This window comes from Rhinatrema bivittatum, chromosome 3 (assembly GCF_901001135.1).
Source record: "Rhinatrema bivittatum chromosome 3, aRhiBiv1.1, whole genome shotgun sequence".
NCBI classification, from domain to species: Eukaryota; Metazoa; Chordata; class Amphibia; order Gymnophiona; family Rhinatrematidae; genus Rhinatrema; species Rhinatrema bivittatum.
In genome coordinates, this window is record NC_042617.1 from 544553575 (window position 1) to 544569919 (window position 16345).

Sequence of the window (16345 nt, forward strand, 5' to 3'; positions counted from 1 at the left end):
TTTGGGGATATTCAGCAGCATAACTGTACTGCTGAATATCCCATCTTAGGGCTTTATTTACTGAGTATTTTTCCCATAGACACAGAATGGTAGAAAAGCCTTAGGGGTAGATTTTCAAAGGGGTACGCGCGTAAGATATGCGCGCACCCCCAAAGAACCTACCCCAAAGCCCCCCCCCCCCGTGCGTGCCGAGCCTATTTTGCATAGGCTCGGCGGCACGCGCAAGCCCCGGGGCTTGCATGGAGGGGCATGTTGGGGGGCGTGTCGGGAGCGACGCAGTGTTTCGGGAGCGTGTCCGGGGGCATGGTTCTGGCCCGGGGGCGTGTCCGGGGTCGTGACAGCGGCCCCTGGACCAGAACATGGAGTGCGGCAGCCGGCCCGGCTTCGAGCAGGCGTAACTTTCGTGATAGAGGTAGGGGGGAGGTTTAGATAGGGCCGGGGGGGTTGGTTAGGTAGGGGAAGGGAGGGGAAGGTGGGGGGAGGGCGAAGGAAAGTTCCCTCCGAGGCCGCTCCGAATTCGGAGCAGCCTCGGAGGGAACGGAGGCAGGCTGCGCGGCTCGGTGTGCGCAGGCTGCCGATTTTGGGCAGCCTTGTGCGCGCCGACCCCGGATTTTAATGGATACGCGCGGCTACGCGCATATCTATTGAAATCCCACGTACTCTTGTTCACGCCTGGTGCGCGAACAAAAGTACGCGTGTGCGCAGATTTATAAAACCTGCCCCTTAGTGAATCAGGGCCTCTCAAAGGAGGTGGCTGACAAAATTAAAGCTAAAAGAACAGCATTCAAGATATATAAAAGATCCCAAAGGGAGGAGCACAAAGAAGCATATTTGAATCAACTGAGGGAGACAAAGAAATTAATCAAGTTGGCAAAAAGTCAAGCGGAAGAGAGGATTGCCAAGGAAATAAAAAATGGTGACAAAACATTTTTCAGATACATCAGCGAAAAGAGAAAGGTCCAAAGTGGTATAGCAAAATTGAAAGGTGGTAATGATCAATGTGTGGAGAGTGACGAAGAAATGGCAGAAATATTAAACAAATACTTCAGCTCTGTGTTCACTAAAGAAGACCCTGGAGAAGGACCATCTCTACACAACAAGAAACTGGAGGGAAGTGGAATAGATGAAAATCCTTTCACAGTAGAAAATGTGTGGGAAGAGCTAAAGAACCTGAAAGTGGACAAAGCCATGGGGCCTGATGGTATTCATCCAAGGATATTGAGGGAGCTCAGAGATGTTCTGGCGGCTCCACTGTGTGACCTGTTCAATAGATCCCTAGAAACGGGAGTGGTGCCGAGTGATTGGAGAAGAGCGGTGGTGGTCCCGCTTCACAAGAGTGGCAACAGGGAGGAGGCTGGAAACTACAGACCAGTTAGCCTCACTTCGGTGGTGGGAAAAGTAATGGAGTCACTGCTGAAAGAGAGAATAGTGAACAATCTACAGTCCGGAGAATCGATGGACCAGAGGCAACATGGATTCACCAGGGGAAGATCCTGTCAGACAAATCTGATTGACTTTTTTGACTGGGTAACCAAGGAATTGGATCAAGGAAGAGCACTCGATATCATATACTTGGATTTCAGCAAAGCTTTTGATACGGTTCCGCACAGGAGACTGGTGAATAAAACGAGAAGCTTGGGAGTGAGTGCCGATGTGGTGACCTGGATTGCAAATTGGTTGACGGACAGAAGACAATGTGTGATGGTAAATGGAACCTTCTCTGAGGAGAGAGCGGTTATAAGTGGTGTACCGCAAGGATCAGTGTTGGGACCGGTCCTGTTCAATATCTTTGTGAGCGACATTGCGGACGGGATTGAAGGTAAGGTTTGTCTTTTTGCGGATGACACTAAGATCTGCAACAGAGTGGACACGCCGGAAGGAGTGGAGAGAATGAGACGGGATCTAAGGAAACTGGAAGAGTGGTCGAAGACATGGCAGCTGAGATTCAATGCAAAGAAATGCAAAGTCATGCATATGGGGAGTGGAAATCCGAATGAAATGTATTCGATGGGGGGGGGGGGAAGGCTGATGTGCACGGAGCAGGAGAGGGACCTTGGGGTGATAGTATCTAATGATATGAAGTCTGCGAAACAATGCGACAAGGCGATAGCAAAAGCCAGAAGAATGCTGGGCTGCATAGAGAGAGGAATATCGAGTAAGAAAAGGGAAGTGATTATTCCCCTGTACAGGTCCTTGGTGAGGCCTCACCTGGAGTACTGTGTTCAGTTCTGGAGACCGTATCTTCAAAAAGACAAAGACAAGATGGAAGCGGTACAGAGAAGGGCGACCAGGAAGGTGGAGGATCTTCATCAGATGACGTACGAGGAGAGATTGAAGAATCTAAATATGTACACCCTGGAGGAGAGGAGGAGCAGAGGTGATATGATACAGACTTTCAGATACTTGAAAGGTTTTAATGATCCAAAGACAACGACAAACCTCTTCCGTAGGAAGAAAATCAGCAGAACCAGGGGTCACGATTTGAAGCTCCAGGGAGGAAGATTCAGAACCAATGTCAGGAAGTATTTCTTCACGGAGAGGGTGGTGGATGCCTGGAATGCCCTTCCGGAGGAAGTGGTGAAGACCAGAACTGTGAGGGACTTCAAAGGGGCGTGGGATAAACACTGTGGATCCATAAAGTCAAGAGACCGCCAACGTAGAGTGGGTGGCTCACCAGAAAGATGGCTACTGCCCGAAGACAATACCCTTATTAAATAAACATACAGATGCTTACTGTGACTCCAACATCGCTCTAAGCTTCAACGGCAAGAGGAAATGTGGAAAAAAGGATTTGCTATCACAAAGAGGGGAGTAGCTGGCTTGTTACGGCGGTTACTACCCCAAACCAAATAAGCCTAATACTTCACTTTCCAAGCATATACAGCATAGTTCTCTGCTTCAACGGCAGGGGAGAAGAAAAGAGGGTTTGCACTCACAAAGCGGGGAGTAGCTGGCTTATTACGGCGGTTACTACCCCAAACCAAATGTGCCTGATACTTCGCTTTCGATGCATATCCAGCATGGCTCTCTGCTTCATGGCATGGGAGAGGCTGATACATCAAGCATTTCCAGCATAGCTCTCTGCTTCAACAGCAGGGGAATAAGAAAAGCTAAGGCTTCATGCATATCCAGAATAGCTTCAACTGCAGGGGAGAAGAAAAAAAAAAAAAAAAAGGATTCGCACTCACAAAGCAGGGAGTAGCTGGCTTGTTACGGCGGTTACTACCCTAAACCAAAAGGGCCTGATACTTCACTTTCAATGCATAACCAGCATGGCTCTCCGCTTCAACGGCAGGAGAGAAGAAAAACAACCAATAGGGGCTGTATGACATAGTCTGGGTAAAGGGAATAAACAGGGGTGTAGCTTGCTTATTGCAGCAGTTACTACCCCTACTACCCCTAACTAATCAAGCTAGGTATTTCACTTGGATGCAGCTCCATCACTGCTCTCTACATTAATGGTGGGGGTGGAAGGGAAATAGAACCAAGAGTTAAGAGAAAATGATAAGTATGAGAGAAAAAAATGTGTGAAGCTTGCTGGGCAGACTGGATGGGCCGTTTGGTCTTCTTCTGCCGTCATTTCTATGTTTCTATGTGTCTATGTTAGCTGGATATGTCTAAGTGGCAAACGTAGATAAAAGGCTTGCTTTGAGGATATAAGTTAAAAAAAAAAAAAAAATAAAGGAGTAACAAAGTCTCTTTCCAAAAACTGGGCCACTCAGTAGCCCTGAGGATGATGTTTCTCAGTAGTGCCTGAGCCTTCCAGTTTTTAAATGACTGTCTACTGCAATGATTCTCAGCAGGTATGTCAGGACACCGTGTGTTGCGAGGTCCTGTGAGGTGTGTCACAGGCCCAGTAGAAGGCTGCTCTCTCCTCATCAGCCAGTGTGGGAGTTGGCCAACTTCTCCTTTATTGGGCATGACAGGAGATTGTTCTTGCTTCCTTCTTCTCTTCCTGGCCCAGTGAGAGGCTGCAGGGAATGGTGGTCTTTTATTCTGTGTTTGCTGAAGGTCTGTCTGTCTATATTCTGTGTGTATGACCAAGGTAAGGTATTTTACTAGAATATAGGCATTTGTACACTAGATAGATGGATTAAGGATACAATAGCTTTGACATATCTGCTCATGGGAAGGTAAGCAAGCTCTGGCAGCACTCTATGCTCCACAAGGACACAAGCATTGTTATGAGCATAGGCATCCTCATTTTCCCTAATGGAATTCTGTAAAGTGGCCACTTGGGTATCCTTACATTCCTTCACAAGCTATTTTAGGCTGGATGTACAAGCCAAGGCAGGCGTCCTTAAAGCAACGCTGTCTTCCTCATTCCTGGCTAAGTGCATCTTAGCTAACTTCCATGCATAGGAACTGGTTTAGCAGGAAAGAAAGGACTGTAAAATTTATTCTTATCTAATAATTTCCTTTCCTTAAATCCTGCTAGTCCAGTCCAGGACTTGCCCAGGAACACAGCATCTACAGATATGAACATCACTGTCAAGGCCTCGAGAATCCTAGTCAGGTGCCAACTTTTATTTTTTTAAAGGCGAGATTGGTATGCAAGGGTTTTACTATAGTTACGAATCATCTGACTTATTTACTGTAAATCAGATAGCAAGCGACTCGACGTTCATATAAAGGGAGCAGAATCTCTACAACATTTTAGAGATAGATAATAGTTTTATTGTAGCAGCATTTTATTTATTTATTTATTTATTTATTTTTTAAGGAGTTTTATATACTGTCATTCGGAAACGTTAAAATAACTCTATCATAACTGTTTACAAAATAGGTTATAGGGAAATGGGGGTTTAACAATGGTTGTAAAGTACAAACTGTTATAAGGCTTAGGAAATAACATAAGTAATGATAAAGTTCAGTTTGAGTTCTTTCTTATTTAAGAAGAGCATAGATGTGATGAATTTCATTTAGTCATGAGGCTGTGTTGGAGGACGGCGATGTTTAGATGATCCTTTGGGTGGATTGGTATGCTTTGTTGAACAACCAAGTTTTTAATTCTTTTTTAAAGGTTTTTAGGTTTTCTTAAATTCTTAGCTTAGTCGGGAGGGAGTTCCATAGTTTTGGGCTGCCAAGGGAGATGGCTCTATTTTGGGTGGAGGTGAGTTGATTTGAATGTGTTGGTGTTTTTAGGAGTCCTTTGTTTGCTGACCTCAGGTTTCTACTTGGGGTATGTAAGTGTATGTAGGGGCTTAGCCAATTTTTTTGTTCTCCGTATATAATTTTATGTAAGATGGAAAGGACTTTGTATTCAATCCTGTATTTTATTGGTAGGATTCTTGCAGCTGCATTCTGTAGGATCTGGAGAGGGCGAATGGTGTTTAGCGGTAGGCATAAAATATACAATGGTTTTATATATGATAGATATTGTTTTTAGGTTTCTGGTTTAACAGAGTAAATCACTCTTGTTATAAAGATTATGAAAACACCTGTATCTAGCTCAAAATTATCTTCCACATTTTAACTGCATTGTCAGTAATTGCCAGCTTAAAGTAGTAATTTAGCCAGTTTATCTTCTGCTGATCAGGAGTGTATAAAGAAGTCACAAAGATGGTCTTAGGATCTCTGCCTCTCTGCTGCAATTGGGTCATCTGTCTTAGCATGGAAGGCAGGTAGCTGGACCTCTGGAGGGCAAATGACAGGTTAACACCACTATCTCGTGATGATGGACCCAAAGTGCTTGCAGAAGCTCTGCAAGCTATGTAGGCAAGGGACAGGATCAAAGATTGGCTTGGCCTGCAGGGGTTTAGGCAAGGATGAGATTGGCAAGTACTCCAAAGTTAATGGAGCAGGGCTGGGCTGAGGAGCCTAGTTTTGAAGCTTAGGTTAAAAGTCTTGTGCAAAGTCTTGGGATGCAAGAGATGGATGCAGTGTATGGAGTGGAGATAGACTTTGGACTTTCAGATTCAGGATTCCTTTTTTTTTCATCAGGACTTAATGCAATATGCATATGGTCCAAAATCTGATATTGATTGACTATTACCACAATTCACTGGCATAGGATTGATGGTCTTTCAAAATAATTTCATAGCTGGTATGCATATTCTCATGGAGATTATGGTATGAGTTGGACAACATCAGGTGAACAATGCTAGATCTTATGACTGGATACAGAATTTGTCAAGGCCACAGCTTAGCACATTTGTATGCGGTAGTACCAGCTAAATTGTAAGGTGAAAACAGATTGCTCGTTATGAAGAACAGTAGCTGCTGCTTCTCCTCAGTATAGTTCTAACAGGCATTAAAAACAGCAGAAACCATTGCATGTATGATTTCCATCTTGTGTTGCTCAGGCCTGCAAAGTTTGGTTCAGTCATATGTTCCTTTTAGGGTGACTGGCTTATCCGTACAAGTATTTGTTCTATTGCTGTGGCAGAAGGCTGCCAGCAACTGCTTAGCATACCTCCTTTATGGCCCACAGTGAGGTCTCTGACAACTGAGAGGTGAAGACTTCCTATGTGCAAGAACTGGTCTAGCAGGACTCGAGGAAAGGAAATTATCAATAAAACAAATTTTACATCAGTTGGGGCAGGACTTTTTCCTATGTAGCATCTGAGTGCTAGACAGCTTTTGTGTTATTTCTCTGACTATCTCTTCATGCATGAGTCAAAGTATTAAAGATGAAATGCTAACAATGAGGTCAATATTCAGTGATCTGGCAAGTAGAAAATGTATCCAAGTAAATTTACCCAGGTAACCTTTACCCAGAACACATATTCAGCAGAACATACCCAGATAAATGTTTCAGTGAATATACCTGGTTAAAGTTATCCGGGTAACTTTAAGATGGGTATTTATTCAATCAAACATCCGCAGCTAATGTTGTCTACAAAGCGCTGAATATCAGCTTCCTGGACAAAATGAAAATGCACCCCGGGAATGCCCTCAGCACTTTCTCTTTTTACCTGGCTTAGTTTTGTGCAGGTGCTAAGTTGTGTGGACAAAATTTATTTGGGGAACTGGGGAAAATATTCAGATCTCAGGTAACTCCAAAAGTCACCTGAATAAATCTTTTGAATATTAACCTCACTCTATTATTAAAAGACAGATATGTACAGGATGGATGAAAACGTATTTAATGCAATTTCTGTTTTTTTTTTTTTCAGCTATGAATTTGTGAAATACCTTAGACATTACATTAAAAACTGCCTGGGCTCTGTGATTGAGGGGGAAACTGAAAACTATACTTTTGCTCAGAGTCAGGGCGAGGGATCCGGTTATGACACTCTTGTTCAGCATGTTACCAAAAAGACTCGTGAAACTAAAGAGTGAGTATATAGATGCATAATTTTTAATGAATTGTATATACTGTTCAGCGTATTTTCTAAATGCATAAGCTATATAGTTTCAAAAGTCTGTCTGTGTTTACAAATTGGCATTTTTTAAATAGGGGCTTGAATTTCTCACAAATGTGTTCTTTTGCTTAACCTTCATTATATAAAAAAAAGTCACTTCTGTATGATTTATGTGCAATAGGCATGGAAATATTGTTTCAGATCTTAGGAATTCACAAAACATTTGGTGGCACACACTTACCCTTCCCTGTCCCCCACCTGCCTCATTTTCGGGCCGATATAGTAAAAGTAGCACCCGCGGGCCGATTTCAAAATTTTTTTTTTTTTTTTTTAACTTTCTGGACCTCCGACTTAATATCGCCATGATATTAAGTTGGAGGGTGCACAGAAAAGCAGTTTTTTTTTTTTTTTTAATTCTTTATTTTCAATTTTGAAAATGTTTTCCAAGATATAAACTCTTTACAGAAAAGCTGATGTCTAATGCAAGGAAATCAAATACAGAAGAAAAAGAAAAATTTAGAATTTCATCTTATTGCATTTGGACATCATAATTATAGGATAATAAGGAGATGACAACAGAAGCATTTTCACAAGAAATTAATACAATTATTCTTAATAATTATGACTTGCTAACTGAGCATTCCATAGAGCAGGGGTCAGGAACCTTTTTGGCTGAGAGAGCCATAAACGCCACATATTTTAAAATGTAATTCCATGAGAGCCATACAATATGTTTAAAACTAAATACAAGTAAATGTGTGCATTTTATGTAAGATCACACTTTTAAAGTACAATAAGTCTCTGAAAATATTACACCAGGCCTTAAGACACCAATACATCTCCTATTAGGAAAACGGACCAAGTCAGGCTGCTATAGAGTCCTACACAGAAACTACACGCCAGCAGAAAACCTCACCTGAATCACGTGCTGTCCCTCACCTAACATAGAATAAAGAGACCAAAACGCATAACAAGAAGCATGCAGACAAAAACTGAATTGGAAACTGCAACAAGCCAGAGTCTCTGTATGCAGTGTAACAAAGGAAAAAAGAAACATCACACATCCTTATAAAACAAATCAAGAAATATAAAATCATCAGCAGTAAAACTGTACTAACAAAAAGAACATATTTCGAAACAGCTGATGAGTGGAATATCCAATAATTAAAAACTCATATAAAACATTTCCAGATACCAACAAAATATTTCAAAATAGCAGACACAAAGATCCAGTAATGAAAAATAATAAGGATACAAAAATTTTTTTGCTCTGCATACCTGGGAACGTTTGATATCCAGGTGTCCTGAGATTGTTCTGAATTAGCAGGAGGTGGGGTGGTTTGCTTGGAACTTTCTCCTCTCTCAGTCACATACCAGCGCTCTCTCTCACACTGGCTCTCAATGACACACCTATACACACATGCTCTCAGTCACTCACATATACAAATGTTTTTTCTCTCTCACTTATATAGGCTCTTAATTACACATTTACACACATGCTGTCTATCTTTTCACGCTTACACACACACAGGCTTTCAATCACATAAATACATGCTGTCTTTTTCTCTCACACACAGACTCTCATTCACATGCTTACAAACATGTCCTCTCTTTCTCTCATTTACACACAGGCTCTCAATCACATACTCACATGCTCCCTCACCTAAATCAGCTCTCAATCACACAGACACACATGGTCTCTCTCTCTCATTTAAACACAGGCTCTCAATCACATACTCACATGCTCCATCACCTAAACCAGCTGTCAATCAGACACAGACACACATGATCTCTCTCTTACTTATACACACAGGCTCTTAATCATACATACACATGATCTCTCTCACACACAAAGGATCTCAATCATACACACATACTCTTTCAAACAAACAGGTTTTCAATTACAAACTTACACATACAGGTTCCCAATGGTAAACTTACATTCATGCTCTCTCTCTCACAGGCAGGATCTCAATCACAGACATACTCTCTTTCACATATACAGGCTCTCAATCATTCACATACATGCAATCTCTCACTCACACACACAGGATCTCAAACACACATGCTTGCTCGCTCATTCACTCTCTCTCTCCCCCCCCCCCCCCCCCCCCCCCCCCCCCGGGAACTCGCGGCAGCAGCAGCCACCTCCCAACGCTAACCTCCTTCATTTTCAGCCCTCGCGGAGGCGAAGGCGGAGTCCCATCGGCCGCGGTTGAAGATTTTCATTTTCCTCCGAGCCGCGCTGCAGTCTTCTTCCCGCGCAGGCACCCGATGCGCTCCACTTCCTCTTCCGGGCCGCGGAAGAAGAGAGCACCGGCGTGCTCTCTTCTTCCCGCGGCCCGGAAGAGGAAGTGGAGAGCATCGGGTGCCTGCGCGGGAAGACCCGCGCAGGCACCCGATGACTCCACCGCTGGCACCCGGCTGACACCCGACGCCTCCCGCGCAGGCACCCGGATGACTCCAGTCGGCGTGCTCTCTTCTCCTCCCCCCCGCGGCCCGGAAGAGGAAGTGGTGAGCATCGGGTGCCTGCGCGGAAGAAGAGACCATGCTAGTGTGGTCTCTTCTTCCCGCGCAGGCACCCGATGCTCTCCACTTCCTCTTCCGGGCCGCGGGGGGGGGGGGGGGGGAGGAGAAGAGAGCACGCCGGTGCCGCTGACTCCAGCTGTCCTGCCGCGTTCCGCCCGGGCTGACAGCATTTTAAGCCCGGGCGGCGGAGGACCGGGGAGCAGCTGGGTCAGCGGGGAACCGCGAAGTATGGCGACACGTGTCTGCGAGCCAGATGCAGCCCTTAAAAGAGCCATATCTGGCTCGCGAGCCATGGGTTCCCGACCCCTGCCATAGAGCCTATTCTCATTCTACTCCAAAGCTGCAGTAGATGCTTGTGGTAAATGAGCAGCCAAAAACGCCATGATATTAAGTTGGAGGGTGCACAGAAAAGCAGTTTTTACTGCTTTTCTGTGCACTTTCCCGGTGCCTGGAGAAATTAACGCCTACCTTTTGGGTAGGCGCTAATTTCTGAAAGTAAAATGTGCGGCTTGGCTGCACATTTTGCTTTCTGAAATTAGCGCGGGAATAACTAATAGGGCCATCAACATGCATTTGCATGTTGTGGGCGCTATTAGGTTCGGAGGGGGGGTGGGGGGGGTTGGACGCGCGCTTTCGACGCGCTATTACCCCTTACTGAATAAGGGGTAAAGCGCGCGCGTCCAATCGTGGGTTAACAGTGCGCTCCGCCAAAGCGCACTGTATTGTATCGGCCTGTTGGTTGCTATATAGCAGGAGTGACTTTGGGGGAGGTAAGCAGGAAGTGCTTTTTTCTTGCATTGCTTTTGCTGCTGCTGCTTCCCATAGCCTATGGGCATACCTGCTCTTGTGCTGAGTGTTGTAGGTTGTTGGAGGAAGTGGAAGCTGCCACAGTGTAGGAGATAGAAATTACTCTTATCCCAAACAGTTTATTAATATTGAATATGCATAAAACAGATTGAATATTGGAACTGATATAGATTCCTCTGAAAATAACCACTGAAGTATTAGGTTGCTATTGTGAAAAGACTGCTGATGCTCGAAACAGTGACAAATTTGCAAGATGGAAGAACAAGTCAGACACTCCTTAATCAATAATAAGACAAAATAAATAATACAGACTATTTAGAATTTCCAATTGAGCTAACTCCTAAACCTTAAAGTTTTTTGACAAAAACTGTATTGTGAAAAATGATTTTTACCAGTGTTTAATAATAATCAAACCCAAACCAGGAAAAACATGTAGTTTGATAACATTGCTCTGAAGCCAGAATTTCTAGAACCTCACAATTATAGCAAGCAGGGGATTCTTGACAAGATCAGACATGGATACTTCCAGATAACACAAATCCTCTGACAGTCCCAAGCAAGACTGCAAGTGCAGAATATTTCAGAAATGGGATAATGTATTTATTATGGGTAATTTTCAAAAGCACTTGCAAGCATAAATCTTGGTTTTATATATATGTGACTTTTTGAAAATAGCCCCGGTGAGTATGCACATATAAGTACACGCATAAAAGTTTGATTTTAAGCATACGTTTTTCCTTGGACAAGCAAGACAGAGTTCAGCCATACAAGTGGGTGATGTCATCTGACATCGGACAACCGACAGAGTGATCGCCCTTCTGGAAAGCTTGGGCTGGGTAATCAACCTCAGCAAGAGTTGCCTACAGCCTTCCCAGTCACTGGAATACCTGGGAGTGCAGTTCGACACGCAGGCAGACACAGTCAGTCTCACTACCAAGAGAAGGTTGAAACTTCAGACGCGTATCCAGTACTTGATGGGAGCCATTCGACCCATAGCTTGGGATTATCTGCAGGTTCTTGGTCTCATGGCATCCACCCTGGAAGTGGTACCTTGGGCAAGGGCCCATATGCGACCTCTACAACACTCCCTGCTCTCTCGCTGGAGCCCTCGTCTATGGAACTATTCCACGCACCTACCTCTGCCTGCCAGAGTCCGGACACAGTTACGGTGGTGGCTGCAGTCCAACCACATGAGCAAGGGGTCGAGGATGTCCTCCCCCACGTGGACCCTGCTCACCACAGATGCCAGCCTGAGCGGCTGGGGAGCACACTGCAAAGGACTCACCGCACAAGGGCGGTGGCGCGGAGAAGAGTCAGCATGGAACATCAACCGTCTAGAGGCTCGGGCAGTCCGATTGGCATGCCTTCGATTTGCTCACAGACTGAAGTCCGAGTGATGTCCGACAACGCCACCACGGTGGCATACATCAACCGTCAGGGCGGAACCAGAAGCCGACAAGTATCTCTGGAGATCGCCCCACTGATGGCTTGGGCAGAGGCGAATCTTCAGGACATCTCCACCATCCACATTGCCGGGAAGGACAACACCACGGCAGACTTCCTCAGCAGAGAAAGCCTAAATCCAGGAGAGTGGCAGCTGTCACCCACAGCCTTCCAGATGATTGTGGATCACTGGGGGATTCCGGACATGGATTTACTGGCGGACAAGTCCAATGCTCAAGTACCCAGATACTTCAGCCGCAAGCGCGACCCGTTCTCACACGGAATCGATGCCCTGGTTCAGCCATGGCCTCCAGGGACTCTGCTATACGCCTTTCCTCCGTGGCCTCTGCTGGGCGCAATCATCCACAAGATTCAGAAACACCGGGGCCTAGTTCTTCTAGTGGCACCAGACTGGCCAAGAAGACCCTGGTACGCGGACATGAGAAGACTACTGGCAGGGGAGCCTCTTCCCCTGCCTCCTCTCCGGGACCTTCTACATCAAGGACCCATCCTCCACGAGGATCCAGCTCAATTCTCTCTTACGGTCTGGCCATTGAGAGGGCTAGACTGAAGAAACGAGGTTACTCGGAGCCAGTGATAGATACACTCCTCCGAGCTCGCAAGTTTTCCACATCCCTCACCTACGTAAGGATCTGGAGAGTATTCGAAGCATGGTGCAACACTCATGGCACCAATCCACATGCGACCACAATCCCTATTGTGTTGGATTTCCTGCAAGATGGACTTCAGAAGGGTCTCTTCCTCAGCTCCATCAAGGTTCAGGTGGCTGCGCTGTCTTGCTACGGCCCCAGGAGAGATGGCAAGACCATTGCCAAGCACCCAGATGTTTCTCGCTTCCTGACAGGAGTCAAGCATATCCGTCCGCCACTGCAGTGGCCTGTGCCCTTATGGAACCTCAACCTTGTTTTGGATTTCCTCGCGGGATCCACCTTCAGACCCCTTCGGGGCCTGTCTCTCCTTTCTCTAACCTTAAAGATGGTGTTCTTGCTGGCTGTATGTTCAGCACGCCGCATCTCAGAGCTACAAGCACTGTCCTGCTGGGATCCATTTCTCAGAATCACTCCTGAGGCTATCCATCTTCGCACGGTTCCCTCCTTTCTACCGAAAGTGGTTTCACAGTTTCATCTTAACCAAACCATATCCTTGCCTACCACGGCAGGTTTGAAGAAATCTGAAGAAGGACGTTTGCTACGCTATCTCGACATAGCAGACTGCTGCCTAGATATCTGGAAGTGACACAAGAACTACGAAAGACAGACCATCTGTTTGTCCTGCACAGCGGGAAACGACAAGGGGAAGCAGCCTCTCTGCCCACCATCGCCCGCTGGATTAAAGAAGTTATCAGAGCAGCTTACGTGGAGGCCGGGAAGTCTCCGCCTCTACAAGTCAAGGCTCATTCTACCAGAGCACAAGCGGCATCCTGGGCGGAATCCAGGATGCTGTCGCCTGCAGAAATATGTAAAGCGGCGACATGGTCCTCCCTCCATACCTTCTCCAGGTTCTACCGTCTGGATGTCCAGGCTAGGGAGGACTCAGCATTTGCGAGGGCGGTACTACATGGTCCTCAGGCAGCCTCCCGCCCAGGCCGGGAGTAAAGCTTTTGTACATCCCATTCGTTCTGAGTCCATCTGGCTACACGCCAGGAAATGTTGAGATTACTTACCTGATAATCTCCTTTTCCTTAGTGTTGACAGATGGACTCAGCATCCCGCCCAGCTGCCTGTGTACATGGGGTTCACAGAGTCAAGGTAAGCCATGTCATCTATTTCCATGAGAGTGTACACTCTACCAGGTGTCAACGCCTTCTGGTTGGGAATGCTGGCGGTCTCCAGCTACTATCAATCGGTCAGGGGAATCCTGTTTCACTTTTCACTGAGCGTCAGTACACACATCCATAACAGCTTTTGCAAGGAAGATTACTAAGTTGCTACGCTTCCTGTGGGGGTATATATACCCCGTGCTGACGTCAGATCCGTCTCCAACTGCTAGCACGCGGATACTATACCCATTCGTTCTGAGTCCATCTGTCTACACTAAGGAAAAGGAGATTATCAGGTAAGTAATCTCAACATTTAGTGTATTAGCGCTATTTAGTTAGCACTAATACACCACTGCTCTCATGTATCTGTGAGCCCCTCACAGGCACTGCAAGACTCAGTGCTGGCCTAGAAGAAGTTCCATTTCTCTGTACCAGTGGTGTATTAGCGCTAACTAAATAGCACTGAGCCCCAGTACTAGCGACACTGTAGATGTTTTGGGCTCCAGTACATTTGATGCATCAAGCCTTGGCACTGGCAATGCTTCCCCCTTCAGCACTGTCAATGCATTGAAGCTGGGAGCCTTCAAAGCCCTGAGCCTTGGAAATGGATCGATGCAATGAACCAGTTCAATGCTACTGGCACAGCTATTTCTTAAATTGGCGCAAAATTCACTGATTCCATTGATGCATCCTGGGAGGGTAGGAGGTGCAGAAGGGGATATGCTCTATTTACCTTCTCCTATCTTCAGGGGATGATTTCCCCATCAAGGCTTCTAGAGCAAGGTCTTTGGAGATGCTGGTTCCCATTTGTTCAGTAGTGCCCTTGATCTTCATGCACCTTTTGGGACAGCTACTACAGAGTCCAGAGGGCCTTGAAGAGGAATCTATTCTAGTTTCAAAGAACAGATTCCTAGTTCCACTCCCAACACCTGGCTAGATATGATAGCCCTTAGATCAAGTGACAGAACTGGTGAAGATATTTTTTGCCTACCTGGCAGCTAAGGACAAGGAGGGCACTCTTCAACCCCTCTTTTCCAGGATATCTTATTTGATCCCACAAGGAGGAATCCCTTTTGCACCCATACCCATGGATGTCTCATTGGAACCTCCACAGGAGGATTCTAGCCCTTGCCATTTTCTCGCAGTGGAATCCAGCCAATTGGAGGATGTTCCCAAGGAGTACTCGTCTCTGAGATGCAGAGGACCCCACCTCAGTTGCCTGTGTCATCATTGGTGCCTTCGGATAGTGTCTCTTCACTTCTTGGGTTAAAGGAAGTATCGATGGAAATGCTTTCAGACCCTCTTTCTGAATCTCCAGAGCATGCATTACTGCCTGAGGACTTCTCCTATTCCGTATTTCCATATGAGTTTGATAAAGCTTTGTGAGACAGGGTTAGTAAAGACAGGGAACCCTGTACACAAGTCTTCGGGCTTCACCAGATCCTAGACACTCCAATAGAACCTGCAGTGATTCCAATACACTCAATACTGCAAGAATTACAGACAAACATGTGGGTAATCCAGGCTCCTGTTCTCTAGTAGCAAGAAAACTATACCTAAAATATAGAATCCAAAAGACTCCAGGGTTTGGGATGGTGCAATTACCCCAACAATTGGTTGTTGTGGGGTCAGCATTAAAGAAGGCACAGAAAACAAACATATATTTTAAGACCAATGGGGTTTTGAACCAGTGGCTGTGGGAGCAACAAGCTAAAACCCTCCAGGGAGAGTCTTACTAGCACTGGAGAACTGGGGAAGTATTATTATTCCTACCCTTCAGATATTAGGGGCTTGGACACACCCAGTGAAACCCTTATTGGTCCAAATGGAGACCCACCCTGGTAGAACATCCTGTTTAAAACCCTTAGCCAGCAGATTGTCTCTGCTGGCACAACGAATCCCTAATTCTCTGGGCCAGGTCTGTAAGGGTTGTTTTGAATCCCGTTGAGCTGTCTCGGATCTAAAACTTTGCTTGCTTGGTAAGAACATGCTCATGAATAATTTGTTTCTCCTGCAAATTGTAAGACAGGAACTCCTTTTATGTTTGATACATGCTTCTTTACTTAAAGCTGTTTGTGAACTCTGACTGTTGTGTCTATACCCTGATCAAACTCTGAAATCAGTAATCTACTAAGCAAATATCTTTGGCTGCTAGACAAAAAAGGTGTTCCAGAGCTCATGGTCCTCACTATATATCCTCAGGTGGTCCTGGATGCAGAAGAATGTATATGCCACCTCATTTGGTCAGAAAACAAGTTGTTTGACACTATGGTCCATTCATCATTGGCATGCATTGGAGTTCACCGAATGGTCTGGCTAAGTCCAGCAGTTTGTGCAATGATGTCTACAACCATTTGCACTGGAGATCACCTCTTCTGGGACAAACTCACAGAAACGGTTGCTGAAATTAAGGAACAGCATGTGGCAGTCCAGTCTCTCTTGAAGAGCTCTGAACAATAGTCATTATTGAGGTCACTCG

General features: G+C 45.6%; 1 protein-coding gene across 3 annotated transcripts in view; it reads left to right on the plus strand.

Moving 5' to 3' along the window:
- The window catches only part of TBC1D32 (TBC1 domain family member 32), a 661976-nt gene that overhangs the window by 59845 nt on the left and 585786 nt on the right, over window positions 1-16345 (plus strand). For all 3 annotated transcript variants that reach the window (XM_029596414.1, XM_029596412.1, XM_029596413.1), the window contains one exon: window positions 7119-7280. In XM_029596414.1, the coding sequence (XP_029452274.1) occupies window positions 7119-7280 (162 nt within the window). The remainder of the gene's footprint in view (window positions 1-7118; window positions 7281-16345) is intronic.